General features: G+C 41.9%; 1 protein-coding gene across 3 annotated transcripts in view; it reads left to right on the top strand.

The window, feature by feature from the left end:
- The window catches only part of LOC117385602 (ATP-dependent 6-phosphofructokinase, platelet type-like), a 28,718-nt gene extending 2,686 nt beyond the window's left edge, over nt 1-26,032 (top strand). The window contains exons 2-23 of one of the 3 annotated variants that reach the window (XM_055228579.1): nt 70-143; nt 741-818; nt 1,740-1,929; nt 2,709-2,874; nt 4,312-4,356; nt 4,472-4,580; nt 5,562-5,657; nt 6,307-6,399; nt 6,799-6,924; nt 7,018-7,082; nt 7,404-7,473; nt 10,052-10,198; nt 12,375-12,445; nt 12,557-12,644; nt 15,644-15,796; nt 18,676-18,828; nt 20,886-21,050; nt 21,441-21,502; nt 23,380-23,491; nt 25,290-25,389; nt 25,488-25,593; nt 25,707-26,032. In XM_055228579.1, coding sequence (XP_055084554.1) covers nt 70-143; nt 741-818; nt 1,740-1,929; nt 2,709-2,874; nt 4,312-4,356; nt 4,472-4,580; nt 5,562-5,657; nt 6,307-6,399; nt 6,799-6,924; nt 7,018-7,082; nt 7,404-7,473; nt 10,052-10,198; nt 12,375-12,445; nt 12,557-12,644; nt 15,644-15,796; nt 18,676-18,828; nt 20,886-21,050; nt 21,441-21,502; nt 23,380-23,491; nt 25,290-25,389; nt 25,488-25,593; nt 25,707-25,863 — 2,426 coding nt within the window. In that variant the 3' untranslated portion in view covers nt 25,864-26,032. Of the gene's footprint in view, nt 1-69; nt 144-740; nt 819-1,739; nt 1,930-2,708; nt 2,875-4,311; nt 4,357-4,471; nt 4,581-5,561; nt 5,658-6,306; nt 6,400-6,798; nt 6,925-7,017; nt 7,083-7,403; nt 7,480-10,051; nt 10,199-12,374; nt 12,446-12,556; nt 12,645-15,643; nt 15,797-18,675; nt 18,829-20,885; nt 21,051-21,440; nt 21,503-23,379; nt 23,492-25,289; nt 25,390-25,487; nt 25,594-25,706 lie in introns of all 3 variants that reach the window. The other 2 variants (XM_033982893.2, XM_055228577.1) reach the window with 2 other exon arrangements.
- Nucleotides 26,033-27,784: the final 1,752 nt, after the last annotated feature.

The raw sequence follows: 27,784 nt of genomic DNA, 5'->3' as shown, positions 1-27,784 counted from the left end.
ATTGTTTGTTTGTTTATTCACTTGTTTGTTGTTGTTTGTTTATTTCTTGTCATTTTCTTGTCTGTTCAGGGATGAATGCAGCGGTTCGGGCGGCGGTCCGAATGGGGCTCTATGTGGGGGCCAAAGTCTACTTCATCCATGAGGTGAGACAGCAGAAGACTCACCACATTTAAAGGTGGACTGTGTAACTTTTCTGGTGGTGGTCTGTTACCTGCTTGCATCCATGGAGATGTCATTGCTTTGCCTGAAATATTCCACAGTATGGGACTTCTATCTTGCATTTCATAAATTATAAGTGTTTAGAGTGCAAAAAATACCTTGACAACATCTGTTCTTACTGTGAGCTGGTCCGCCTCTTCACAGATCTGACCTGTAAGTTGACCTGATGATGTTACCTGCTTGTCTCCATGAAGAGAAATAAGTTAATGCCATTCATGAAACATTCTTAGCAAAGCATTAACATCTCCATGCTGACATGCAGGTGCCGAACCCTCTACCAGAAAAGTTACATACTGAAGCTTTAAAGTCAGTGCATCTGTAATATATGTTTTCTGTTGTTTTAATGGCACATTTTATTTTGATTATTGGTATATTTAATGAGCACAGGAATCATGTGACTCACTTCTCAACAACACAAATCCCATTAGACAGGTTCAGAAATGGTTTATACTAAACTCCAAATCTATTCAACGTAGTTTTCTTTTGCTAATGCCACGTCATGTCTATTTGTGAGTTTTCAGGGTTACCAGGGGATGGTGGACGGAGGGGACAACATCCAAGAGGCATCATGGGAAAGCGTCTCCAGCATGTTACAAGTGGTACGATGGCATTAAAAAAAAAAAACTTTTGGTTTTGGGCACTTGACCCCTTGACTTGGGGAGGACCATAGATGTATGTAGAAGAGGACTCAGTCAAATGAAGCTAATCGAGGCTAGCAGTTATAGTGGCTAATCTGGAGCCAAGAACTGGAATTTCCAACATAGATCATGTCTGCTAATACTCATTTTATATCTTGTATTGTACTTTACATCAAAACTCTGCAGTGTTTGATGCTCTAAAAGTAATTTTGTTATTTTGACAATAATTCTGACAATAAAATCTTGAATCTTTCTACCAAGGTCTAAGCACCAAAGCTTATACAGTCAGAGAATTATAAGTCGGTTTAAAATATGACGCAAAATTGATTATTGTGAGCTTTAAGTCATGTTAGAATGTCTACCCCATCTAAAAGATAGAGTTGTGTTTTGTTTCATTCACACATGTTTGAGTAACCCTTTATTATTAGTCTGTTTACATCTCCAAAGCTCAAAATGCTCTGTTCTACCTTGTGATGTCATGAAGTGGTAGTTTTTCCAAGTTAACCGCTCCTTTTACCTTTAGTTCAGCAGAGATGAGAAATTCCAGGGCTGAAATTATCCAAATAGTTCTAGTGAAGGTCTATAAAGTTTAAAAACACAGTGGAGCACTTCCTGTTTTACCACATGACATCACAAGCTGGAACTGACTGTTATCTGTTTGAGAGAAGAACTCAGCCTAAATCTGCAGGGTTTGTGTGTTAAACATGTGTGAATCAAACAAAACACATCTCCAGGTCTGTTTGTGATGAGGAAACTACATTATAACCCATAATAAATCAGAAAACAGCATAATATGGGCCCTTTATGGTCTTCCTGGATGAAATATAAATATAGTAAAATAATTACATAAGAATGTGCTGTTGTTCCCATGCCTTCCTGCAGGGGGGGACAGTGATCGGCAGTGCACGTTGTAAAGAGTTCCGCACTCACGAGGGACGTCTCCGTGCAGCGTTAAACCTCGTCCAGAGAAACATCACAAACCTGTGCGTGATCGGAGGAGACGGAAGTCTGACAGGAGCCAATCTGTTCAGAGAGGAGTGGAGCGGACTGCTGCAGGAGCTGAGGGAGCAAGGTACTCCTACTACTACTGCTAATACTACTACTGCTACTCCTGCTACTACCACTGTTGTTACTACTACTATTACTACTTCTACTTCTACTACTACTACTACTACTACTACTAAAACTGGTACTACTGCTACTGTTCAGACACTACTACTAGGGTTGGATCAGATGACTAATATAATAGCTCTGACCTTGCAAGTCTCTTAAAAACCAACAGTTTAAATTGTGAGAGGCAGCCAGTGTAGAGCTTTCAGATTCGGGGAAATGTGAGATTTTTTGGATGATCTTTGCCAAGGAGATTACATAAAGCAATAATAGAACAGGACCCAAAACAAAACCCTGAGGAACTCCACACACCAAATCAGCTGAAATAGACATTTTTTTTAAATTTCTGCAACACTGACGCTTCGACCAGATAAGTATGAAGAAGAACTAAACTGAACTGACCCTGACAGTTCAACCACATCCCTCAGGCTTTTTGACAGGATGTGATGGTCCACAGTATCGAAGGCTGAGGTCAGGTCAAACAGCAGCATTATGCATTTTTCATAATGTCACCAAAAACCTAAATACACAGGTAAAGTAAGTGTCTCTGAAAGGCCAAGGTGTCCAGTTACCCTCTCTGACTGGATACATCTTTCACTGCAAGAAGGTCCCGGCCCTGTATGGAGCTAGGATGGCCCCCAGACACCACTTAAGCTATAAAATCTACCGTACTATGTTGGGCATGGCAGGTTCCATCATTTATGACTTTGTCTCTCTTCCTCCCCCTTCTCTCCCCCTCAGGTCAGATAGATCAGTCTGCAGTGGACAGTAACTCGGTGCTTCACATCGTGGGCATGGTGGGCTCCATCGATAATGACTTCTGTGGCACAGACATGACCATCGGCACCGACTCTGCTCTGCACCGCATCATCGAGGTGGTGGACGCCATCATGACTACTGCACAGAGGTACAGATACTACTACTACCACTCCCACTGCTGCTGCTGCCACTACTACTATTACTACTACTGCTATCACTACTGTAATTACTACAGCTACATGCACAGTTACTACTGCTGCTACTACAACTACTAGTATTTCTGCTTAGAGCTGCCGTATGTGCAGTGCAGTGAGTGACATGAACTGCATAAGGTTGAATGTGCCACATTATTAACACCATGCAGCGCAAAAACACTCAGAAACAGTTTCCATAAATAGCAAAAGGTGAAGTTTAAATCTGTCAACACATCTGTTTTGCTGCTCATCCAAGCCGCTTCTTCAGTTCTGGTCAGATTATTGCTGGACACTGACTTATATCTGTCTGAAGGAGGAGCTAACTACACTGAAAGTGTAAACAGCTATTGTCTCCAGTTTCAGCCTTTAACGACCTTATTCAACCTTTAATGGCCCTCGTATTGTTCTCTTTTGTTTCTTTTTGTTTGCTTTGGGTATGAGGATGGAATCATAGATCTGTGAGAGATTATCTCTCAGGCCCCATTCCTGTTTAAGGGAGGATTCTCTTTCCTAACAAAAATAGCTTCTTTAACTCCTCTCTCAAACCATTTCTTTTCTCTGACTAAGATCTGAAATTCACTGTCTTCAAAGGAGTGGTTAATGTCTTTGAGATGGCGATGAACAGCAGACTGGGGTCCAGAGGAGCTCTCACAACAGTTTTGGCACATTCTCTTATGGAGTAGCTGTTTAGTTTCTCCAATGCAACTCTCCCTGCACTCTTCACTGCAGTGAATGGAGTAGACCACATTACCTTGTTTATGGTTTGAGGTTTTGTCCTTTGGATGAACCAGTTTCTGTCTGAAAGTGTTTGTAGGTTTGAAATAGACCAGAATATCATATTACCGCTGTATAAAGAATAGTTACACCTTTCCTTCTAGGTTCAGATTCCCTGTTGTCCCGTTTTTCTAAGAGAGCTAAAAAACAGGGCAACAAGGAATCTGAACCTAAAAGGAACCTTACACAGCAGGTGTGTTTGAAAAACTTCAGAGAAAAGCAAACACTTTAAAAGAGAAACTAGTTCACCCAATTACTGAAACATGTGTGAATCAAACAAAACACAACTCCAGAGAAGTTTTTGATCTGGAAATTACATTCAAACATGAACGCTTCACAAAGTCAGGACGGTTTAAACTCATTAAAGTCTTGTATTTCTAAGTGGTTTAATTGATTTGGAACAGCAGACACGATGTGAGGCAGACCAACACAGCAAACAACATACAAATATTATTACGTTTTATCATTAAGTGTGTCCTCTCTGGTCCACCATCCTCTGAACACATCTACACATGTTTGTAGCACACACAAGGGACTGAACAGGTTCTGCACAAACAGAATGAACATTAAACTAAAGTGTCATCGTTTTAATATTCATTGTGGGTTTGTTTTTGCAGTCACCAGAGGACGTTTGTGCTGGAGGTCATGGGACGTCACTGTGGGTATGTGAATAGAATCTGATCTATACAAATATAATGCCAGGGGTTAATATATATTTATCATATTCAGTACAATAAATATCATCTATAAAGTTTTTGTTGATAATTTTACATATAGATACCTGGCCCTGGTGAGCGCTCTGGCCTGTGGAGCAGACTGGGTCTTCATCCCTGAGATGCCTCCTGAGGACGGCTGGGAGGACAGCATGTGCCAGAAGCTCTCTGAGGTAGAAACAAATAAACAAAAAACAAGCAGTAATAATAACGCTTTTGTATCGCTGGATTTTAGATCAGATCACAACATGCAACAGACATATTTAAACATATTTTATACAGATATTTAAAACACATGCTACATTAATTGGTTGGCTGGTTTGGGTCATTTTTAACTATCAAAAGAAAGCATGCATTATTTATATTTGTTGATGTAATGTTTTGATTTGTAAACCTTCCATTAAACCCATAAACTGTATAATAGAAGTGAACTGAGGGTATCACCCATAGTGTTTTATTTATTTATTTATTTATTTATTTATTTATTTCAGGGACAATGCACATTAATAAACATTTGCATGTAAATATGCCAGAATTAGCCCGAGGGCTATTTTTCATCCATAGTCCCGGGACAGGTGTAAAATGTCAACCTGTAGGAAATAAAATACAATAGAATAAAAACAAGGTTATTATTTACACTCTAAAATCATTCTTACATACAGTTGCATATAACTCCATTCTTATAGTCATAAAACCACATTCAGCCACATACATTCATTTTCAGACACAAACACAACATACCGTTGTCTACATACACACACAAACAGACATACAACAGCTCCAACCAAATGCAGCTCATTAAGGCTAGCAGTTATAGCAGCTAATCTGAAACCAGGGACTATATTTGGAAATCCGACCACAAAACCAAAGAGCCAATCAGGAGTGAGGCTGTTGAAGGTACACGCTCCTTCCTGCCCACACCACTGATTTTGGCAGGGGGCGGGCATTTAGCAACACTAATGCTAGGAGAAACCTTGGGGAAAACAGGCACCAAATTGGTATCTCGATTTAAGGGAAAAAATAATGAAATAAAAACACTTAGTTCAGGTCTGGTTCAGAGCTTGTTCAGACCTGGTTTTGTGCAGAGGAGGTGCTCATATTCTTCTGACTGATATTAGCATTTCTTTGTGCTTAAACTTCTTCTCCTCTGACAGAACCGCGCTGATAAAAAACGTTTGAACATCATCATCGTCGCAGAGGGAGCCATCGACCAACAGAACAAGTCCATTACCGCTGACAACATCAAGAATGTGAGTATGCAGCAAGGAATCATGGGAAATCTGCACAGGAGCATGGGGCAGGGCATCTGAGTTAATACAGGGTCAGGGGAGACGCTGCTGTAGTTTTGGGTTGGAGAAGCAGACAGGAGGTGTGCCGTTGCCCTGCTGTGAGCCCAGTTTAGTCCTGATTTAGACCTGGTTTAGTCCCGTTTTAGTCACAGTTTAGTCCCAGTGTTGACTTTACATTCATATATTATGCAATCTTTTAGTTTGTAAGTCTTTTAAATTGTATTTAGAATATTTAAGTGGAAAAGAAAGACATTAGAGACTAAGTCTAAAGCACAGTAAGTATTTTCATCAGTGGTTGCATTAGTACTGGTAGTAGCAGTAGCAGTTGTAGTTATTGATGTAGTATAGTAGAATTTGTAGTCGTATTTGTAGTAGTAATCCGAGTAGTAGTATTAGTCTTTGCTCTTCTCCAAATGGCTGATTGTGCGACTCTCTGTGTGATATTTCTACATACATTTGATGAGATTTTGTTCTTAAATGTAATAGATAATAATACTTGTGTTCAGCTGGTTGTGAGTTTGTCTGTGTGATATTTTTACATATATTTTCATTGCATATACAGTATATTGTACATATACATATGACAGATATAAATTTTTGTTGTGTTCAGATGGTGGTGACTCGTCTGGGGTTCGACACCAGAGTGACCATCCTGGGACATGTGCAGAGAGGAGGGACTCCATCTGCCTTCGACCGCATCCTGGTCAGAGACACTTTCACTCTTTATTTCTGAAGAGCTTATTTAAACTTCTATTTTAATAAAATTAGGTTAGATTTTCTTAAATTTGAGCTTATCGCAAAACAAATGTAACTATGGTTCTATGAATCCCAACTGACCTTCAAAGGTGGTTCAGTTGTTCCAACCAGGAGCAAGGAAACATTTGCCTGAGATCCAGAATACACACTTATTTGATACTGGTCACTGGTGACTCTCTCCGAGTTCAGATGGGTGTGATTGACAGGTGGATTAGCCAATCAGGGACATGCATGGTCCATCTGTGTCAAAAAAAACAAAGGAAAGAAAAAAAAAACTAAAGAAAGAAGATGGCAGATTTCTGCTGAATCAATAAGTGAAGCACTAAACTATGTGTATATGTTGCAGGCGAGTCGTATGGGCGTGGAGGCCGTCCTGGCTCTGCTGGAGGCCTCCGCAGACACACCCGCCTGTGTGGTGTCTCTCGTGGGGAACCAGGCTGTTAGACTGCCCCTCATGGAGTGTGTGCAGATGGTAAGAGTCTATAGAACCATGAGAACCATGAGAACCATAAATATCATAAAAAACATAGATCAGTGAAGGTGACCTACTCCTGCTTGTGCTCAGACTCAGGAGGTGCAGAAGGCCATGGATGAGAAGAAGTTTGAGGAGGCAGTCCGACTACGGGGAAGGTACATACTCTGATATGCAGTTGTACTAGCATTAGCATTAGCATCACAGTAGAAGGGAAATAGTACTAGTAGCAGAACATTTAATGGCTGCAAACATGACTGGAGTGGTTATCACCGCTGCCCCACATCTGCCCCACAGACACTCGTTTACATGTGTGTGCCTGCGTGTGTGTGCTGTACTTGACATGGGACACAAGAAATCAATGCTCATTTAATTTTGTATTATTTCTATTGAGTTTTATGTATTTATAGTGTAGCCAGTGCAGAGGAGAGGGTCAGAGGAGCTGAGAATGCTTGTATTTATCTCCTTGTGTGTTTTAGGAGCTTTGAGAATAACCTGACAACCTACAGGCTGCTGTCATCCCGTAAAGCCGACTCTGAACTGCCAACTGTAAGTGTATTTTTAAGATTTTGTTTTATTTGTTACTCAAAATTACAATATTTACCATTTTTACCCCATTAAAACATCTGTTAGATTTGTGCAGCTGACTCACAACAACTTTGCTTTCCCAGATGCTCCAAATGGGAGGAGCAGGTGGGATGTTAGCAGATTAGCGGCTAATGCTTGCAGTTAAAGCCCTCTTAAGGCTAGTTTGATGCTTGGTGGATTTCTGCTGCAGTAGAATGTTAGAGCGACCTCTGACCCCTGTAGTGTTGCTGCTGTGGGCGTGTTTGTTTTGTTCACACACACACAGCTGAGTCTGCAGGTGGATGCTCTCCTGAGTCCTCAAAACAGCTTTGGCTCATTACATTAAGTTAAATTGTATTTGTTGTTATGGCAACAGCAAAGTCATTAAATGCATTTATGTGCATATCTCCGTCATGATCAAGTTTTTTTTAAAGGGGAGGTATTATGCTAAATGGACTTTGTTATCTACCATGTTATTATATTGTTCCCTCACCAAAAACAACCCTGAAGAGATTTTATGTCATCCATCCATGTTTGAGTAATCTAGCAATCTCTCTCAGGCCCTTTTCCAACCCTAACACAATAAAGGGTAACACGGTGATTTAAATATGTTATGTGTTAGCAGATAATATCCCACAGAAGCGTCATACCCCCTCTTTAAGTATCCTATGTACACGTAAATGCAGTATCCTTATTACTAACCAAAAGTAATAAGCATGTGCAGACTAAAATAACATAACTGTTCACATGACAATAATCTGATCACTCTAGAAATCAGATAACACTCAGATCTTTGGTGTGCGTGTAAACAGAGCCAGATCCATCTGAGTAAATCAATTTCTCTCTGATTGTTCAGTGCTGTGCAGGTTTTGGCAAAGACAATTATGAAATAATGTGGCAAAAGTAAAATATTAAAGAGGGTATTTTGGAGTTAAAAACAAACAAACAAAAAACACACGCACCAAAAATCAGATTGAATAGTTGTGTTATTTATACTGATCATGTAAATGTACATATGTAAATATAATGCTTTTGTTAAGCACACAGGTGTCTGAATGAGTTTGGTGTGTTTCTGGTCTGTGTCTGTGTCCTGGGATGCTCTTAGATTTTCCCAGCAGCTCCGAATCACTGTCTAATCCCCGTGTCTGGTTTTTGTGACCTTTCGTCTTCAGAAAAAGGTAAAATGGCGGCATGCTGCTCCTGTTTGTTCTGAGGAGATCGAGGACTGTGGACCATCTGCACCTCAACTTTTATTTATATCTGACTTTTGATAAATTATGAGAATTCTGAGAGAAGTATTTTTGTTGTTGCTCTGCATGTTTGGAAATGCATGTCCTGCCTGCTACTGTGGGGAATTATTCAAAGCTACTGCTAATGTAAAGGTGCGCTATGTAACTTTTCTGCTTTCACCTGCCTGTCTACATGGGAATGTTAAAGTTTTGCCTAAATTGTTCTGTAGTATTGCATTAAAGGGATCAGCTTAGGCTATTTTCAGATCTATGTTCTAATGTTGTTTCCTCATCACAAACAGACCTGGAGTTGTGTTTCGTTAAGCTGTTAACTTGAAAACTACCACTTCATGACATCACAAGGTGGGACAGAGCATTTTGAGGTTTGGAGATATAGACAGACTAATAATAAAGTGTCAAACATGTGTGAATGAAACAAAACACAACTCCAGGTATATTACAAGACAATCACATCTCCATGGAGACAAGCAGGTTACGCAGTGCACCTTTAACCTATAACTTAGCCCGGTAACTGTTTCATTCTGGTTCATTTAGCTCGTTTGTGCTGCTCTGTAAACGGTGAAATTTCTTGCACTTTTCTGGCCAGTTGATCAGCTGTGAAACGCTCGGTTGGGAATTTGAAATGCTCCTATTTTGAGTCTGTATTTTGTCGGGTTTTGTGCTTCAAAGAGTTTTTATGGACAATCTCGTGGTTGTTTGAAGATGAACTGTGTAATGCTGTTCGGTGCATGGCTTAAAGGCACAAGGACCAAGCAGAACATTATGACTACCCACATCCTGGGTACTGATACTGGGGGAGGCCTGTTTTAGTCCTGTTTTAGTTCTGGATTAGTTCTGGGTTAGACCTGGTTTAGTGCTGGTTTAGTCCTGGTTTAGCCCTGATTTAGTTCTGGGTTAGACCTGGTTTAGTACTGGTTTAGTCCTGTTTTAGACCTGGTGTAGTTCTGGGTTAGTCTTGGTTTAGTCCTGGTTTGCTTTAGTCTTGGGTTAGGTGGTCATAATATTTTTGCTTGACCCGTGCACATTTGTTTTCTTGATGACAAAGATCTTAAAAGTGTTAGTGTTGAGGAGATATTAGCATAATGATGCCCCAGAGAAAATGCTGTACATCTCCCTCTCTCCTTCTCCCCTCTCCTTCTCTCCTTTACTCCTTCTCTTCTTTGTTACTTTCTGTCTTTCTTTCTTTCTGTCTCTCTTTCTTTCTGTCTTTCATATTATATTTGACTTTTCCAGAATATCTTTAACGTGGCGGGGCTTGTCTCTTGTTTCTTTGTTTGATATGATTTGTTTTTATTTGTTATTTTTTCCAGAGTAACTTTAACGTAGCGGTCCTGAACGTGGGCGCTCCGGCCGCTGGGATGAACGCCGCCGTGCGCTCTGCCGTCAGAGTGGGAATCACAGAAGGACACAAGATGTTTGCAGTGAGCGACGGCTTCGAAGGACTCTACAAGGGACAGGTACGCCACCTGTCACTGCACCTGTCACTGCACCTGTCGCTGCACCTGTCGCTGCACCTGTCGCTGCACCTGTCACTGCACCTGTCACTGCACCTGTCACTGCACCTGTCGCTGCACCTGTCACTGCACCTGTCACTGCACCTGTCGCTGCACCTGTCACTGCACTTGTCGCTGCACTTGTCGGTGCACCTGTCATTGCACCTGTCACTGCACCTGTTGCTGCACTTGTCACTGCACCTGTCATTGCACCTGTCGCTGCACCTGTCACTGCACTTGTCGCTGCACTTGTCGGTGCACCTGTCATTGCACCTGTCGCTGCACCTGTCACTGCACTTGTCGCTGCACCTGTCATTGCACCTGTCGCTGCACCTGTCACTGCACTTGTTGCTGCACTTGTCGGTGCACCTGTCATTGCACCTGTCGCTGCACCTGTCACTGTACTTGCAAGAAACACTACAGCAGAAATACTTTACCCGACTACTACAGAATTCAAGACAGGTGCTTAAAGGGCAGGTGCATCCTAAAGGACAGGTGTAGAATCTTTTCTCATGCTTTTCATGGTGGAAGTGGAATAGCGTTCTGACACCGCAGAAGCATATAGATATCAACTTGGACCTGTTTTTCCTGGGTTAATCCTGGTTTGGTCCTGATTAAATCCTGGTTTAGACCTGGTTTAGCCCCCCACCATCAGCCTCACCCTCCCCTTCTCAAAGCCCTGTCCCCTCCCTGTCCCATCAGAACTCCCTCACGTCTCTGGGACTTTATCGGACACCCTCCAGGGCCCAGACTCACACCTCTTCATCTACACTCATGTTATAAACATAGACTGTACTCACCTTAGCAACTTCTGGTGGTATATATAGGAGTAGACTAAGAGAGTGTGAAGTATCACCCAAAGTGTTTGACTCCAGTCAAATTGAGGCAATTAGCAATTATAGGAACGAATAGCTGGAGCGACCTTGGGTAAAGAAGGCGCTTGATTCGTCTGTTATTAATGTTTATATCTTGATTTAGGTACAAAATAGTAAAATAATCATAATCAACCAGGATCATGTAGAATGGCTTAATACAAATATTTAAGACCAAAATGTTGAGCCTGACAGCAGCAGTTACAGAGAGAGGGGTGGTGCTTTATCAATAGAAAGTGAACTGGAGCCGATGAAGCTGGATGGTGCCCTCTCTTCCTCTTTAAATGCATCAGCTGGCAGTTTAGCTATGTCCATTTATATATACAGTCTATGGATATAACAGGATAGGACCTGTGTCAGACTGGTTTTGATCTGTATTCAGAACTAATATAAAATCACACAGTAATATGAAAGAAAGTACTGAAAGTACTGAAAGATATTTACATTCTGTTGTGGTATCATGATGACAGTGAGTGTCGTGTAAAGAGCACATCTCAATCTGAGAGGTGTTTCTAAGAGCACACAGCTGCAGGTTTATTCTCAGCAGGACACAGCCCTAAAACCAGAAACAATGGTTCTGGAAATAACGCACAGACAGAGAGACACTGGGGCAGAGGAGACAAGGGGACAGAGAGACACAGGGACAGAGACACAGGGAGGGAGGAGATAAGGGGACAGAGGAGATAATGGGACAGAGAGACAGAGGAGATAATGGGACAGAGAGACACCGGGACAGAGGATGTCTGCACTGCACAGGCTGGACAGGTTTGTCCCCCTTTGTGCAGGAGGTGTGGTTGCCGTGGAAAATGCTGAGGCCCTCAGTCGCCGCTCTGTCCTCCTATCCACCCACAGGTGGCGGGTGAATAGAATGCCACTCTGGCTAAATCCCGACCTCCTGTCCAGCCCCTCAGGGAACAGGACAAGGTTACAGCGGGGTGTGGATAGACAATAGAACATAGCTTCTCTTTTCTGGTTAGGGTCCAGCCACCTGCGTTTCCATGAAGGTGTTATTGCTTTGCTTGAAATGTTCCACCGCATGGCATTAAACATTTCTATTTTACATTTATTAAATAATAAGTGTATTTTTTATTGCAAAAAACATGGATTCCTACTGCTCTCCACAGGTCTGACCGGTAATTTGACCTGGTGGAGTTGTCCGCTTGTCTCCATGGAGATGCATACATTTAATACCATAGTGAAGAACATTCTAGTCAAAGCCACCACATCTGTCCTGCCCTGAACTGAAGTCGGTCTTTTGTGTTTTTCAGATTAAAGAGATCACCTGGGGCGACGTGGGGGGGTGGACCGGTCAGGGAGGCTCTCTGCTGGGGACCAAGAGGTGAGAGCTCTGACCTGTTTATCACAAACTTCAAATTTCAGTGATTCATTTTTTTTGGCATTTTGTTCGACCCTGATATAAATGTAACAATCTTTTGTGTTAAACCTGCAGGACTCTCCCAGGGAAGCATCTGGCTCAAATCGCACACCAGATGAAGCTTCACAACATCAATGCGCTGCTCGTCATTGGAGGATTTGAGGTACAGAAATAGGTGTCATCCCCCAGTCATCCACTAGAAGCACTCTGTAGTCACAAAGGTTTGGGTTTGGAGACATTTCCCCACATCTCAGGGCGTTAGTCTGAACCATAGACGGTATAAATAAATGGACATCGCTAATGTGCTATGGCACCAGGTGAAGGGAGGGGGAGGAGCCAGGTGACTGGACGGGGGTGGCGGTCAGAGGACAGGAGGCGGCCAGGTGACATGCGGGGGGAGGGGGGCCAGGTAACGGGAGATGGCCAGGTGATGGGAAGGGGGAAGGCGCCAGGTGAAGGGAGGGGGAGGAGCCAGGTAACAGGAGGGGGGAGGGGGCTAGAGGATGGGAGTCTATCATGTGCTGGTGAAAAAAAAAAGAAAGATGGTAGCTTTAGACATCTACTTCCTCTGTTTTGCAGTTTTAAAATCGGGTAACGCAGCTTTGACCCAAATCTAACTCCACAATATTGGTCATAATTCATATTTATGCTAAAGGACACAAATTGCGTAAATTCAGATAATCTCATCCAGGAGGTGAAATGTCCTCAACTCCAAACCTGGTCCAATAGGTTACATTTTAAAACTTACTGTTGCTACTGTTACTATGGAAACAAACTCATCCATTACCATCATTATCACTCATCTCAGCTCTGACAGTTGTCTTTTGTCTTTAAAATCAGTGTCGATGTTTAACTCTTTTATTTCACATTATACACATCATTCATAATTTGTCTTTCTGTTAAACGGCTGTTGTGTTTAGTTCTGTTACATTTACCCTTGGTTCTCTCCCATTGGCTAAGCCCATGCTGACCCCTGACCCCTCCCACTCTGACCCCTCCCACATGGGACCCACCCATACCTACTAGTCCATCTGAAACGGGGGAGGGTTTCCTATAATGCATCCCTCTGACCTCCTCGGACACCCCCTCCACAGCCAAATGTGCTCTATCTCTGTCTCTCCTCTCTTCCTCTCCTCTTCTGTCTCTCTCTCTCTTTATCATTCTATCTGTTCCTGTCTCTCTTCTTCCTGTCACTCTCCTCTTTCCTTCCCCCTCTCTCTCTGTCTTTATCATTCTCTCTATCTGCCCCTGTCTCTCTCTCTCCCTGTCTCTCCCCTCTTTCCTTCCCTCTCTCTCTCTCTCATTCTCTCTATCTGTCCCTGTCTCTCTTCTTCCTGTCTCTCCCCTCTTTCCTTCCCTCTCTCTTTCTCCCTCTATTATTCTTTCTGTTTCTCCCAGTCTCTCTCCCTGTCTCTCCCCTCTCTTTCCTTCCCTCTCTCTCTATTGTTCTCTCTGTCTGTCCCCGTCTCTCCCCTCTCTTTCCTTCCCTCTCTCTCTATTGTTCTCTCTGTCTGTCCCCGTCTCTCCCCTCTCTTTCCTTCCCTCTCTCTCTATTGTTCTCTCTGTCTGTCCCCGTCTCTCCCCTCTCTTTCCTTCCCTCTCTCTCTATTGTTCTCTCTGTCTGTCCCCGTCTCTCCCCTCTCTTTCCTTCCCTCTCTCTATTGTTCTCTCTGTCTGTCCCCGTCTCTCCCCTCTTTCCTTCCCCCTCTGTCTGTCTTTCTCTCTCTTTCCCTCCTCCTATCTGTCTTTCTCTGTCTGTCCCTCTCCCCCACCTGTCTGTCTCTCCTTCTCTCTCCCTCTCTCTGTCCCTCTTTCTGTCCTTTATCCCTTTTTCTCTCTCTTTATCTCTTTTCCCTCCTCCTATGTCTTTCCTCTTCATCTCTATCATCTTTCTCTCCTCTCTCTCTTTCTGTCCATCTCTCTGTCCTTTATTCCTCTTTCTCTCTGTGTCTGTCCCCTCCTCCTACCTCTCTCTCTCTCCCTCTTCCTGTCCTTTAAATCCTCCCCCTCTCTCTGTGTTTACTGTAAACATTGGGTCTGATCAGCAGAGGAAGTGAAGCAGCAGGTGTAGTGTTGTTAGGCTTGTTCCATCAGCTGTCCTCCATCTCAAGGACACACATTTAAAGGTGCACTACGTCACTTTTTCTGTTTGAAGATCTTTGCTGCGTTGTCTAGAATGTTCCACAGTATGGCATTAAACCTATCTACCTTGCATTTATTCAGTTAAACATATATATTATCACGAAAACACATTCTTTAAGCGTGGTCACTTCTCCACAGATTTGACCTGCAACTCGAACAGATAAGTTTAATGCCATGCTGTGTAACATCTTCATAGAGACAAGAAGCGCCAGAAAAGTTACGTAGTGAACCTTTAAACAATGACAGGGCAACAGACTGGAGGAGCTAATCTGAAAGTGCCAAATGTGAACATGAGCCTGAGACCCTGCTCTGTCCTTCCTCTGAATGGAGCACTTCATCTTTAAAGCTTCACTATGTCACTTTTCTAGCGGAGGGTGGACGGTCCTTCACCTGCTTTACCTGGAATGTCCCAAACTTTGGTATCAGTATTTATGAAAGATCCACCAATCCCTTTTCTGTTCCAGTACTGATACAGATACTTTGTCTTTAAGTATCTGTTGTACCTGATATTGCGTTGAAAAAAACAAGTTTTATAATAGCAGTAGTAGTAGTAGTAGTAGTAGAAGTAATAGTAGTTAATTGTCTTTTTACAGCAATTTATCAACCAAAATGAGATATCAGCTGCATCTCTAGTGTCTACCTTTCATTGATTCAACCCCAGACATTTTTATTCACAAAAATACTTAGTTTGGTGGAGTCTTTTTGGAGGTTGCTAAGTTTCGTACCATTTTGTGGAACATTCCAGGCAAAACAACATTTCCCTTGAGAATAAATGTTTTCAGAGCCACCACCTAAAAAGTTACACAGTGCTTCTTTAATAAACACATTGAAGCCTCTCTAGACATTCCTCTGTCCTCCATGTCACCTCCTCCCACCCCTATCCCCCTTTTCCATAATATCTCTCTCCATTTAAGACCCCATGATAAACTCCATTATAAAGCCTCATTCTAAACCCCCATGTCACACCCCATGTTAAACCTGCTCTAAACTTCCCTTTAAACCCGTCGCTATGGCACCCAGGCCTACGTCGGCCTATCAGAGCTGGCCGCCGCTCGGGACGCACACGAGGAGCTTTGCGTTCCCATGGTGATGGTCCCGGCAACCGTATCCAACAACATTCCAGGGTCCGACCTGAGCATCGGCTCCGACACCGCCCTCAACGCTATTACACATGTGAGTGACAGGGGCAACGGCCAATCAGAGCGCTGCGCGGGAGTGAACGACCAATCAGAGCTGAGCCTTGCTGACCACGCCCCCTCCACAACAAGCAGAATGTAAATAGGGCTAATGTTATAACCACAAGGACAACACAAACTTAAAAATGCATATTCTGAAGTATTCTCATGAACAAATGTCAAAAATTATCAAAAATTTCACCAAAAATGCTATTTTCTTTTTTTTATCTCTATATATATTTAATTTAATAAGCCCATTGGTATCAGTATTGGACTGATATCAGAATACATGTCATTGTATTACTTTGATACTTGGAGTGAAACAAAAATCCCTGGTATCTCCCATCACCAAGTAGAAGTAGAGTTCCTGTCACATGTTTATATGGAATCACGAAGGGCCCCTCTGCTGTGGTGTGGGCCCTGATAACAGAACACTGCACTTAGCCTCCATGGGGAATATATCTGGATACTAATAAGTTTCGTGTTGAAAATTACTCTTAGGTTTGAGTAAATTCAAATGTGCTGACTGAAGTTGGACTGCAATTAATCAATATAACATTTACAAGTACAACCAACACATACTTTAGTACAGTGATGGAACGTAACAAAGTAAAAGTATTAGTATAGGTATCTGTACTTTACTTAAGTAAATTTTACAGTGGATACGTTTTACTTTTTCTTCACTACATTTGAGAGCAGTATCTGTACTTTCTACTCCACTACATTTTTGAACAGGACTGAAAAGTAAAAGTATTTTTTATTATAGTTTGGGACCTGTTGAAAAGCCTGAAGGTTTATTTTGAACACATTCATAATTTGAACAAACAAAAATATACAAATAAAAACAGACAGACAGAAAAAAACAAAACAACAACGATTGATTAAGAACAAAATTCAGCTCAAATATTTATCAAAGTCACTACATTTGAAGCTTTATAAGAAAATTTAACTCTTTATGTACATTTTTAAACAAGTACTTTAATACTTTTACTTAAGTAGATTGTTAACGTGATATTTTTACTGGAATATATTTTTGCTCCAGTATCTGTACTTTTACTTAAGTAACAAACTTGAGTACTTCTTCCATCACTACTTTGCTACTTGTTGTCAGTATTGAAAAGTTACTCATTCTTAATACTCATCATTTTAAACCCTGTACTTGTTACTGAGTACATTTTTAGCCAGATGTTTGTATTTTTACTCCAGTACAAAGTTTTCTTTACTGCTTGTTGTTGAGGTTGTTTTGGTGTTTGGTTTGGTTGGTTCAGTGGTTGGTTTTGGTGTTGTCAGGTAAGTAGCAGCATGCTGTGTTTTTCACAACTCCGCTCGCCCTGTGGTCTGCCCTGTGAAGTGGCTGTGTTTCTGAGGATCTGGCACCAATCACACCACACGTCAACACGAGGCCGAATCATATCAGCCAATGGAAAAACAGCAGCCCCGCCCCGTCCCGTCATGACCACGCCCCTGTCTCCTCTATGCCCCGCCCACAAACCCTCCCGGCCAATGGGAAGCCTGAAGAGAGCCAGCCCCTGTCAGCTGATAACACCTGCTGAGGCTTCTATGTGCACAGCTTAAAGGGGATTTTGGCTCTGTTTACAACACAGCACCACCAACAGGACAAGAGCAGCAACAATGCTAGAACAGGTCATTAATTAGACAGTTGGAAGCAGACTTGAGCATTTGACTATTTTTTGAGGGGTCAACAAATTGATACAGCTCTAAGCTGTTTTATGCTCACAACATTGAATTCTAAATATTACATATACTCATTTTTTCCATGTAGGTCCTAAATGAGCAAAATAGTTAGTTGTTGTTACCTTTGCCATCATAACAAAACTCTGCCCTCTGAAAGTTGTGCATTTAAAAAGCGCTGGAGGCTAATCAGGTATGTGCTAAGTAATGACCACAAGACCTATAATTTTATTTACAAATTAGATACCATATAGCTTGTTTGTGTCCGTCATGCCTTTCAGTTCTTAAAAAGCGTAACATTTTTGGAAAAAATGAGAAAAATTAATAGGGAATTTACTTTGGCAAACACAGCGGGCTTCAGATAGTGCGGAACGGAACAGCTGAGCTCAAGTCTAGTGATCTATTCTATTCTATAAATGAATAAAAACTGGGTGAGTCCAGCCGATGTCCCACTGCACATGAAGCAGTGAAGCTTATTACAGCCCATCTCAGAGTCTAGCGCCCCCTCCTGTCTCTGACCTGACCTGTTGTACATGTACTAGGCAGTGTAGCACCCCCTGGTGTCTCTACAGGTGCTCTCCTCTGAGTACAGTGCCCCCTGGAGTCTCTACAGGCACTCGTCTCTGAGTGTAGTGCCCCCTGGTGTCTGTACACGCACTCGTCTCTGAGTGTAGGGGCCCCGGTGTCTGTGCAGGCGCTCTCCTCTCAGTGCAGCGTCCCCTGGTGTCTCTACAGGTGCTCCTCTCTGAGTGCAGTGCCCCTCAGTGTCTATGCAGGTGCTTTTCTCCAAGTGTAGCACCCCCCTGTGTCTGTGCGGGCGCTCGTCTCTGAATATAGCGCCCCCTGGTGTCTGTACGGGCACTCCCCACTGAGTACAGCACCCCCCGGTGTCTGTACGGGCGCTCCTCTCTGAGTGTAGCGCCCCCCGGTGTCTGTACGGGCGCTCTCCACTGAGTACAGCACCCCCCGGTGTCTGTGCAGGCGCTCCTCTCTGAGTGTAGCGCCCCCGGTGTCTGTGCAGGCGCTCCTCTCTGAGTGTAGCGCCACCCGGTGTCTGTGCAGGCGCTCCTCTCTGAGTGTAGCGCCCCCCGGTGCCTGTGCAGGCGCTCCTCTCTGAGTGTAGCGCCCCCCGGTGTCTGTGCAGGCGCTCCTCTCTGAGTGTAGCGCCCCCCGGTGTCTGTGCAGGCCTTTGAGTCGCTGCTGCAGTTGTATGCGGCTCGCTCTCAGTACCAGGAGCTGTGTATTCCCATGTGCATGTTACCCTTCACCATCAGCAGTAACATCCCCGGGACAGATCTGTGCTTGGGCGCGGACACTGCCCTCAACGCCATCGTCCAGGTAAGACCCCAGAGTGGAGAGAGAGATGAAACTAAAATATAAATCAGAGACAAAATTAAAACATGTACACGACCAGTCAAAAGTTTGGCCACACCATGTTCTGTCTGTTTGTTCACTACTGTATTTGAAGCAAGATATATGGAATTATAGCAAAGAGAAAATATATTAATAGTTATTTCAGATTTTTATGTTTACTACATCCCATATGCGTCATTTGTAGTTTTGATGCCTTCAGTGAGAAATAAAGAAAAAGCATTAAAGAGGGGGTATTTTACTTCTATGGGATATTAACTGCTAACACATAACATGTTTAGATCACCATGTTTCATTTTATTGTTTTGAAAATGCTGTAGTCACCAAAAACGGTGTATTAACATGCTTTATAAATTTCACTCTGAGTTCCTCCTTCCTTTGCTCTCTGTGTTAAGTCACTCCCCCTTCAGAGCACTATCAAACACAATCAGCATGTATCCCGGGAATGAAACTACTGCACGTCCCATTAGGTTTGTGAAGTTTTGTATCATGTTTTTGTATATTTATGGAGAAATGTCATGTGGGAGCTCCACAAAGCTGATTTTTCAGAATACCCCCTGTTTAAATGAAAAGTGTGAACAAACCTTTGACTGGTAGTGTAGACCAAAATGATCTAGTCCTGCACCTATAGTCACAATCAAATCATCATCACAATAGTTTTCATGTCAGGTGAAAGTTCTAGCCTCACGGGTGGAGTTCTGCTCACCTTCCAGGTCTGTATGAATCTGAAACACAGCTACATGTGTGGTGCCAGTCCTTGGACCTGTGCATGGCTTTATGGAGTTACTGTGATGTAATTTATACTGGTGACTCGTGATATTGTGTTTAATACGAAAAACTAGAAGTAAAATTAAAATTGAAATCATTAAAATGCTAAAGTGAACCACGGCCGGTTTGATGTTCTAAAAGTATAAAAAACATTAGCTGTTTTGATACTTTACAGTGACATCACACTGGGGGTATTTTACATGTATCTCTATGGAGGAATGTTCATCAGTTACCATGGTGACACAATACACACATTAGCAAACACAATCAAAAACATTTTAAGATTGTCTGAAAACTCTGACCAACTGAAAAACTATTGGCTAATGCTAGCTAGCTTGTGACTGTGATGTTATGTCTGACAAACTTGTTTAACAGTAAAAATCCACTCGCCTGTTGCAGTTCCATCTAAACTAAACCTTTGTGCTCAGAGTGCATTAAATTTATAGGATCATATTACAGTCTTACAGAGCTTCAGACAGAGCAGTACCTACAGTTAGCACCACACCCCCAGGGAATGTTGATTACATCAGCTGCAAAGTATTAACTAGTCACACCTGATTTGACATTAAACCTACTTCATTAAGCACAATATCATGCTCCGTGTAAAATAGCTATGGTTTTTATTATAGGGTTTGCAGTGCTGTGTCTGTTCTGTGTACGTGCAGTTAGAGATCAACTTTATGCATATATAAGTTATTGTATTACCAGGGATCTCATAAAGCTTTAACATGTAATATTTTGCTGAGCTTGAAGCATGAACAGCTGCATGGTCTGTGGTTTGGGGCATGTTTGATTGATTATTTTAATGTCCTATATGACAACAAAATTGATTCTTCTGAGTGATTAAAAACACACAAAGCCTAAATATTTCTAGGAGTACTGAACATAGAAACTCTCTGCTCCACCTTGTGATGTCATGTGGTAATACAGGAAGTGCTCCACTGTGTTTTTAAACTCCACACACCGTCATTAGAATCATTTGGATAATTTTAGCCCTGGAATTGCCAATCTCTACTGAAGTAAAGGTAAATGGTAGCTATTAACTACCACTTCATGACATCACATGGTGGAACAGAGCATTTTGAGGTTTGGACACGTGGATAGACTCATAATAAAGGGTTTTTAATGAAGTAACAGCATTACCATGGGTTAAATCCCACAAGAGTCAATTTTGCGTAATATAGGACCTTTAAAATGACCCATGTATATTCTTCTGACCTGCTTTTTGCCTGTGACCTGACCTTTGACCTACTCAGACATGTGATCGGATCAAGCAGTCGGCAAGTGGGACCAAACGCAGAGTCTTCATCATCGAGACCATGGGCGGGTACTGCGGTTACCTGGCAACCGTGGGCGGTCTGGCGGCGGGCGCGGACTCAGTCTACATCTACGAGGAGCCGTTTGACATCCGCGACCTGCAGGTGGCGCACTTCACATAGGGATGAACCATAAATCTAATTTAATCCAAGTTTATTTATATAGCACATTTTATACTGCAGTTGTCTTAGCAGGCCGTTACAGTAGTCTAACCTATTGGAGGCTTGCTTTCCTGGATCACTACTTTACTTGTACTTAAGTGATGTTAGATTGAAGTAATGGCACTCTTACTTTACAATTTTTCTTTTTTTTTTTTACCACATTTCCCACCTCAAAAACAAGCTTGTACAGGCCAAAATCTGACTACTGCAGTGTGTGCAACAGCTCCCTCTGATGGTGATACAGAGACACTGAGATAAGAAATGGAGAGAGAGAGAGTGTTTGTACATCTCGTCTCACCTCTCCTCTTCGTCTTTGTGCTTTTGTTTATTCAGGCAAACGTAGAGCATCTGACGGAGAAGATGAAGACGAGTATACAGCGAGGGATCGTGCTGCGGTGAGAAGCGGGCTCATATTTAAACATAACAGGACTTTAAACAGATGTCTGCTTTGAATAAGGACAATCTATGTATTTGAATGTATTTGTTGGTAGTTCATGATTAGCCAGCGTTTGAAGCAGCACGTTACTATCTGGGTCTCTGCCGGTGGTTGGATGTAGTATTATAAATAGGACAGAGTGGACAGTGACTTTGCAGTGAGTCACCTTATTTTAGACGCATTAAACAAGGACTTTATTGCGTCTCTATGGAAACTACAAACCTACAAGAGTGAATGCAACTTTTATGTATGATTATGATTTTGATATATTTAAAAGTATATTGTTAATTATGGTAATAGGAGTATCAGCTACCTTTAATTAGGCAATGATTTTCTAATGTGTCTGTGTGGTTACCTAGAGGAGGATACATTCAATTAAAGGTTCACTGTGTAACTTTTGTTGTGTAATAATCTGATATTGTGTGTTTAGTTCAGAGCTGACAGCTTTCGTTTAAGTGTTGTTGTTAATGTAACTGCTTTTGTATGTGACACTTGGTTGCTATAACGACATGTTGATGTAAAGGTTGTATTCGTCGGTTACTGGCACAGACTGTAAATATAAACGGACATAGCTGACATGCTAGCGCATACCAAACAGGAAGTGCGCATTGGCATGCTTCCGGCTCCATTGTCATCCCTCTCTCTGTAACTGCACCAATGAGCCTCATTATTTTGGTGTTAAAATGTTTGTCTTAACCCGCTCTGCATGATCTTGATATTTTTATTTCTCTATTGTGTCTGTAAATCAAGATCTATGAACATTAATAACAGGCAAATCAGGGGCCTTCTTTCCCTGAGGCCGCTCCCGCTATCGTTAGCAACAGGTTAAACTGATGTTGTTGCTAAGCGCCCACTCCCTGCTAAAACAGTGGTACAGGCGGGAAGGGGTGTTGCCTTCAACAGCCTGGCTCCGGATTGGTTGTTTGGTTGCAATGACACTTGCAGTTGGCTCCATAGAACCGCGAGCCTCAATGAGCTTCATTTGTCTGGAGCTGAACACTGTGGGTGACATCACACTCACTTAGTTCACTTCTTTATACAGTCTATGGTTACTAGTGTGTTTTGGAGACTGGCTCTAGTGGGTTGAAACTGCTGTTGTTTTGCTCTTATTTTGGTGTGGGTTATGACTTACAGTAGCACTTCAGAAAATAAACAATTTGTCATATCCCACTTCTGACACCAATGTGTTCTGATGAAAGGGCTGATGAAGTACGTCTAATTTCTTGTGGTTTGGTCTGAACACAAGGGCTACCGTACTGGTCATATTAACCTTATGGCTTAAAGTCCTTTCAACTGACAACAATCACGCCTTTGGGTTTGAATAATGGCAAAACTTTCTGAAGCTAATGTGTCAACATCATTTGACTTTTGTTTATTTACACTGACAGAGAAAACAGTGTTTCATGTGGATAGGTCCAGTACAGAGATATTCACATCTGCAGTCAGACAGTTACATAGCAAACTCCACTTCTGACCTGTCTCCGGCTCAGGATAAACTAGAGCACATATGTCAAACTCAAGGCCCGGGGGCCAAATGTGGTAAATTAAACGGGGTAAATTAAAAAGTAACATGGTATTAAAATGTCATTTTGTCAGGAGATACGCAGTTACACATCTATATTTTTTACATCTAGGTAAATGCATATGTAATATTTGTAATTTGAATAAGTAATAAATAGAGAAACAGTTAATTAACAATTTAAAAAAGTAGTACATCTGGCCCTTTGAGGGCAGCCATTTTGTTAATGTGGCCCTTGGTGAAAATGTGTTTGACACCCCTGAACTAGAGGGACTCTACAATGTGCTCATGTCACTGTTATGTTTGTGTATTTTTAGGAATGAAAACTGTAACGAGAACTTCACCACAGACTTCATGTACCAGCTGTACAGCGAGGAAGGCAAGGGCGTGTTTGACTGCCGCAAGAACATTCTGGGCCACATGCAGCAGGTACTACACTACTACTACTACTACTACTACTGCTGCTAATACTGCTACTACTACTGTTTGCCATTGCCACATTGCCATACCACCTTGAATGTGGTGCGTGTGACAGTAGCACCTCCAACCAACACCATTCACTCAAAGCACATCCAAGTGCCTTGCTCTAGGGCCCAACATTCTGCAGCTGTTGAGGTTAAGGTACACTTTGGGAAATTTGTCCATACATTTTTTCCATACACTTTTCAAAAAATTCAAATATTTGGCAAATATAAGACACTGTGGAGGCCAACCAGTTACATGCTAACTAATGTCCATAACACGACGGTTTTAAGTCCAGAGTGTTTAAAACAAGACTATTTGAAATATTTTAATAACATCGCCATTTATAAAGTTTCACAAACAGATTTTTAAAAACTGTTAGGTCTTGTGGTCATTAGTTACCATGTATCTGATGAATCCACCGTGCTGCTGGGTCCTCTCCTCACCATCTCCAGATCTGGAGCTAGAACATGGTTTGGGTTTATGAGGGAAACCGGAATCTTCTTGCTGTGAAGCGTGAGTGAGCCCTCCGCTCTTAAGGCGACACAGCGGTGTGTTTGAGCTGATGAACAATTTGACCCAGTTTTATTTCCGCTGATAAAAGGAGTTTCTTTGTTTTTAGATTGTGCAAACGTGACTTATTTTGAAAAACTCTGTAGCAGCTGGAGGCTCCAACAGTGGAGTTTAGACGAGGACTTTTAAAGGTCATGTTTCTGTAGTAAGGTGTTCAAACTGCTCAGACACATTCACATAAAAACCAGCAGAGGGCGCTTATGTTATAATTTGCACATTTTAAATATTGATCTAAAATGACTTAATAAAAGAAACAAATCCACTGACTTCTGTGTTAGAAAACTGCGACTGGGAGCTGATGTCGCCGTAAATATCATCACAACAAAGCCCCACATGTTGTCGACGCCCCCTGTGGATAGCTGCACATCACATTAGCGCACTGGTTCTTAACCTGGGTTCGATCGAACCCTAGGGGTTTGGTGAGTCAGTCGGAGGAGCTGGAGGACGTGTCCGGGGTGAGGGAAGTCTGGGAGTCCCTGCTTAGACTGCTGCCCCCGCGACCCGGCCCCGGATAAGCGGAAGAAAATGGATGGATGGATGGATGGGTGTGTGTTAAAATGTTAAAAATGATAAATAGCATAAATACAATAAGTTCATTATTGAAGTACATCAGGTTAAAAATTAAAATAATTTCAGTGTGGTAGTATTAAAAAGGTCACGTCTTTGTAAAAAGGTATGTATGTAATTTGTTGTGAGTTCATGCATTGTATTGGTTTTATTCTTTGAACACAGTGATGTTAATGCACGATTCATTTTGTGCACCAGTAAAACAAACATATGTCTTGAATTTGAAAAAAAAAAAAATGTATTTTTCAATAATCAAGGGTTCGGTGAATGTGCATATGAAACTGGTGGGGTTCAGTACCTCCAACAAGGTTAAGAACCACTGCATTAGCGAGTTGCAGATTTGTTTTCCTTTTAATATGACATTTTGAATACAGGAGAGTACAAACGTCTCACGTTGCCAAAATTGGTCTGATCAGGATGAAACTCACACGTCTAAAAACCTGTATCTGTGTGAATTTTCATAGCATTGTAACAACCACAGACAGAGTTATCACGATGAATGTATCTTCACACGTTTCTCTTAACAAGGCACATGTGAAAGGCTCTGAAGAGTCGATTTTACAGAATAGGTCCACTTTAAAACACAAAGGAGCACTTGTGGTGCTCATGCTGTTTGTGTCCACAGGGGGGCGCGCCGTCTCCGTTTGACAGAAACTTTAGCACCAAAATCGCTGCTAAGGCCATGCAGTGGATCACCCGCAGCCTGCAGGAGTCCTACAAGGGAGGTGAGTCAGATGCCCCCTGTATTCCCCCTCTGTATCAGATGCCCTCCCTGTGTGTCAGATGCCCTCTCAGTGGTTGTTTACTCTCTTATCTCTTTCAGGGCGTGTGTTTGCCAACTCAGAGGACACGGCTTGTCTGTTGGGGATGCGGCGCAGGGCTCTGGTGTTCCAACCTCTGTCTCACCTGCAGAAGGAAACCGACTTTGTGTAAGGAACTCTCGAAAACCCACAAAAAATACATTCAAAAAGCAAAGACACTAAACTAAACTTACTTACTACACTTACTAAAAACATCCTCTCCTGTCTCTCTCTCTCCGTAGTCACCGTATCCCTAAGGAGCAGTGGTGGCTGAAGCTCCGCCCCCTGATGAAGATTTTGGCCAAATACAAAACAAGTTACGACGTTTCCGACTCGGGTCAACTAGAGCATTTGGCCCGGGTCAGACCCAAGGACACCCACACCTCTGCCGCCATCTGAGACCACCCCCTACTGGAGCATTTGACCCGGGTCAGATCCAAGGACACCCACACCTCTGCCGCCATCTGAAACTGAGGGGATTAGCTTAAAGTTAAAATGACAAATTTGTGAGCTCAATTTCTAACAAAAAAGATTAAGAGTTTATGGATTTTCCTGACAATTATTTGACAAAAATAATTGAGTTATATATATAAAAATAGAGTTTATATATATATATATATATATATATATATATATATATATATATATATATATATATATATATATATATATATATATATATATATATATATAAAATCTAAGAACCCTCAGCCAAGAAAACTGCCCCGCCCACACTGCCTTCTGCCCCCTCTCACAGCCAGGGGTCTCTCTCTGTTTTAGACATTTGGATTTGAACAGGAGTTATGTTATTTTGAGAAGACTCGTTACTTTGTGTATGTTTGAACACTTTTAATTAATTACTGTAATCATTTTGTCATTTTAAGCAAGCAGCAACTCATTCACCACAAGTCTGTTATATTTAATTTTAGGCAGTGACCGTTAAAACAACTGGATTTCTGCATTAAACTTGACAACACAAATAAGAGTCATGTGAGGCTCATCCTGCTTTCTGATTGGATAACCATCTTGAACCAAAACACCAAAGTATAACATAAATAAATGTGCCATCATGTCCAATGTTTTTGTAATTAAGAATAAATCAGCATTATAATTGTTAACAGTAAAAGCTTCATTTGATTTGAACATGTTTCCTCACCTCGTATCTGGGGAGAGGTCAAGTTCATGAAATTTAAAATCAAAATCTTACATACAGTTCCTTTAAAGAGGGGGTATTATGCAAATTAGATGTTTTGCCGATTGCTACCATGTTATAACGTTGTTCCCTGATCAAAAACATCCCTGAAGAGATTTGCGATGTTTTATTCAAACCCTTCTTATGGTTTGCTGTAAGATTCTGTACAAGGCTCCGCCCACAATCCTACATCACCCATGCTCCCGCACGACAACTCTGCATAAATATACAAAAACATGGTATAAAACTACACAGCAACTTGACAAACCTGATGTGATGTGCAGTAGTTTCATTAGCGGGTGCACGCAGATTGTATTCTGATAGCGCTCTGATGGGGTAGTGACTTAGCGTGGGGAGCAGAGAGATGGAAAACTCAAATATAGCATTTTCAAAACAATATAAGGCAACACGATGATATTAATATTATGTGCAGTTAATACCCCATAGAAATAAAATACCTCCTCTTTAAGTACATAATATTATATTCAGCAAATTTTGAAATTATAAAATTAAAGACTAATTTCCTTGATGTTTGTTGATTAGAACAGTTCCTAATCATTTTAATGTTTAAATAATTTCCCCTTCACTTTTCCTGTTCAACTTATTTTGTCTGTAATGAGCTCAGACAGGTGCATCTGATGTGTTTGTGAAAGAACAGTTTTAAGGCCAAACAAAGTACCAACCATCGCTTCTGTGTCTTTAAGCCATAACCTGCCTATAGTTTAAACAGGGAGCTAATGGACTATGTTACTACCACACTGCTCATATCAAACTACTACTTACCCATGACATCATTAGTTTCATGTTTTCAGGGAGCTCTGGATTGTATTGCTGTTTTCGTGACACCCTTGTGCGTTTGGCTGTCTGTATCTGTGTGACTATTGACTTGTGTGCAGTACTTGTGTTTCTGCAGCCATGGCACTGATAAAGATGAATATGTAACGACAGATGTGATATTTAAATGTAGCTCTATATAAAGAGATTCTGACACTTGAAATTTCTATCAAACAAAGGGATTGTTGTGGACCTTGTGTTTGGTGCTCACGCCATTAAAAGTATCTGGAGAATCTGAGGCTGCTGTTTGTTTAATGTGTGACTGGACTAAAGTATGAAGTTTATGGAGGCACT

This window comes from Periophthalmus magnuspinnatus, chromosome 17 (genome assembly GCF_009829125.3).
Source record: "Periophthalmus magnuspinnatus isolate fPerMag1 chromosome 17, fPerMag1.2.pri, whole genome shotgun sequence".
Taxonomy (NCBI): domain Eukaryota; kingdom Metazoa; phylum Chordata; class Actinopteri; order Gobiiformes; family Gobiidae; genus Periophthalmus; species Periophthalmus magnuspinnatus.
Note: the sequence above shows the minus strand (reverse complement) of the source record. Positions and strands in the feature narration are given on the sequence as shown.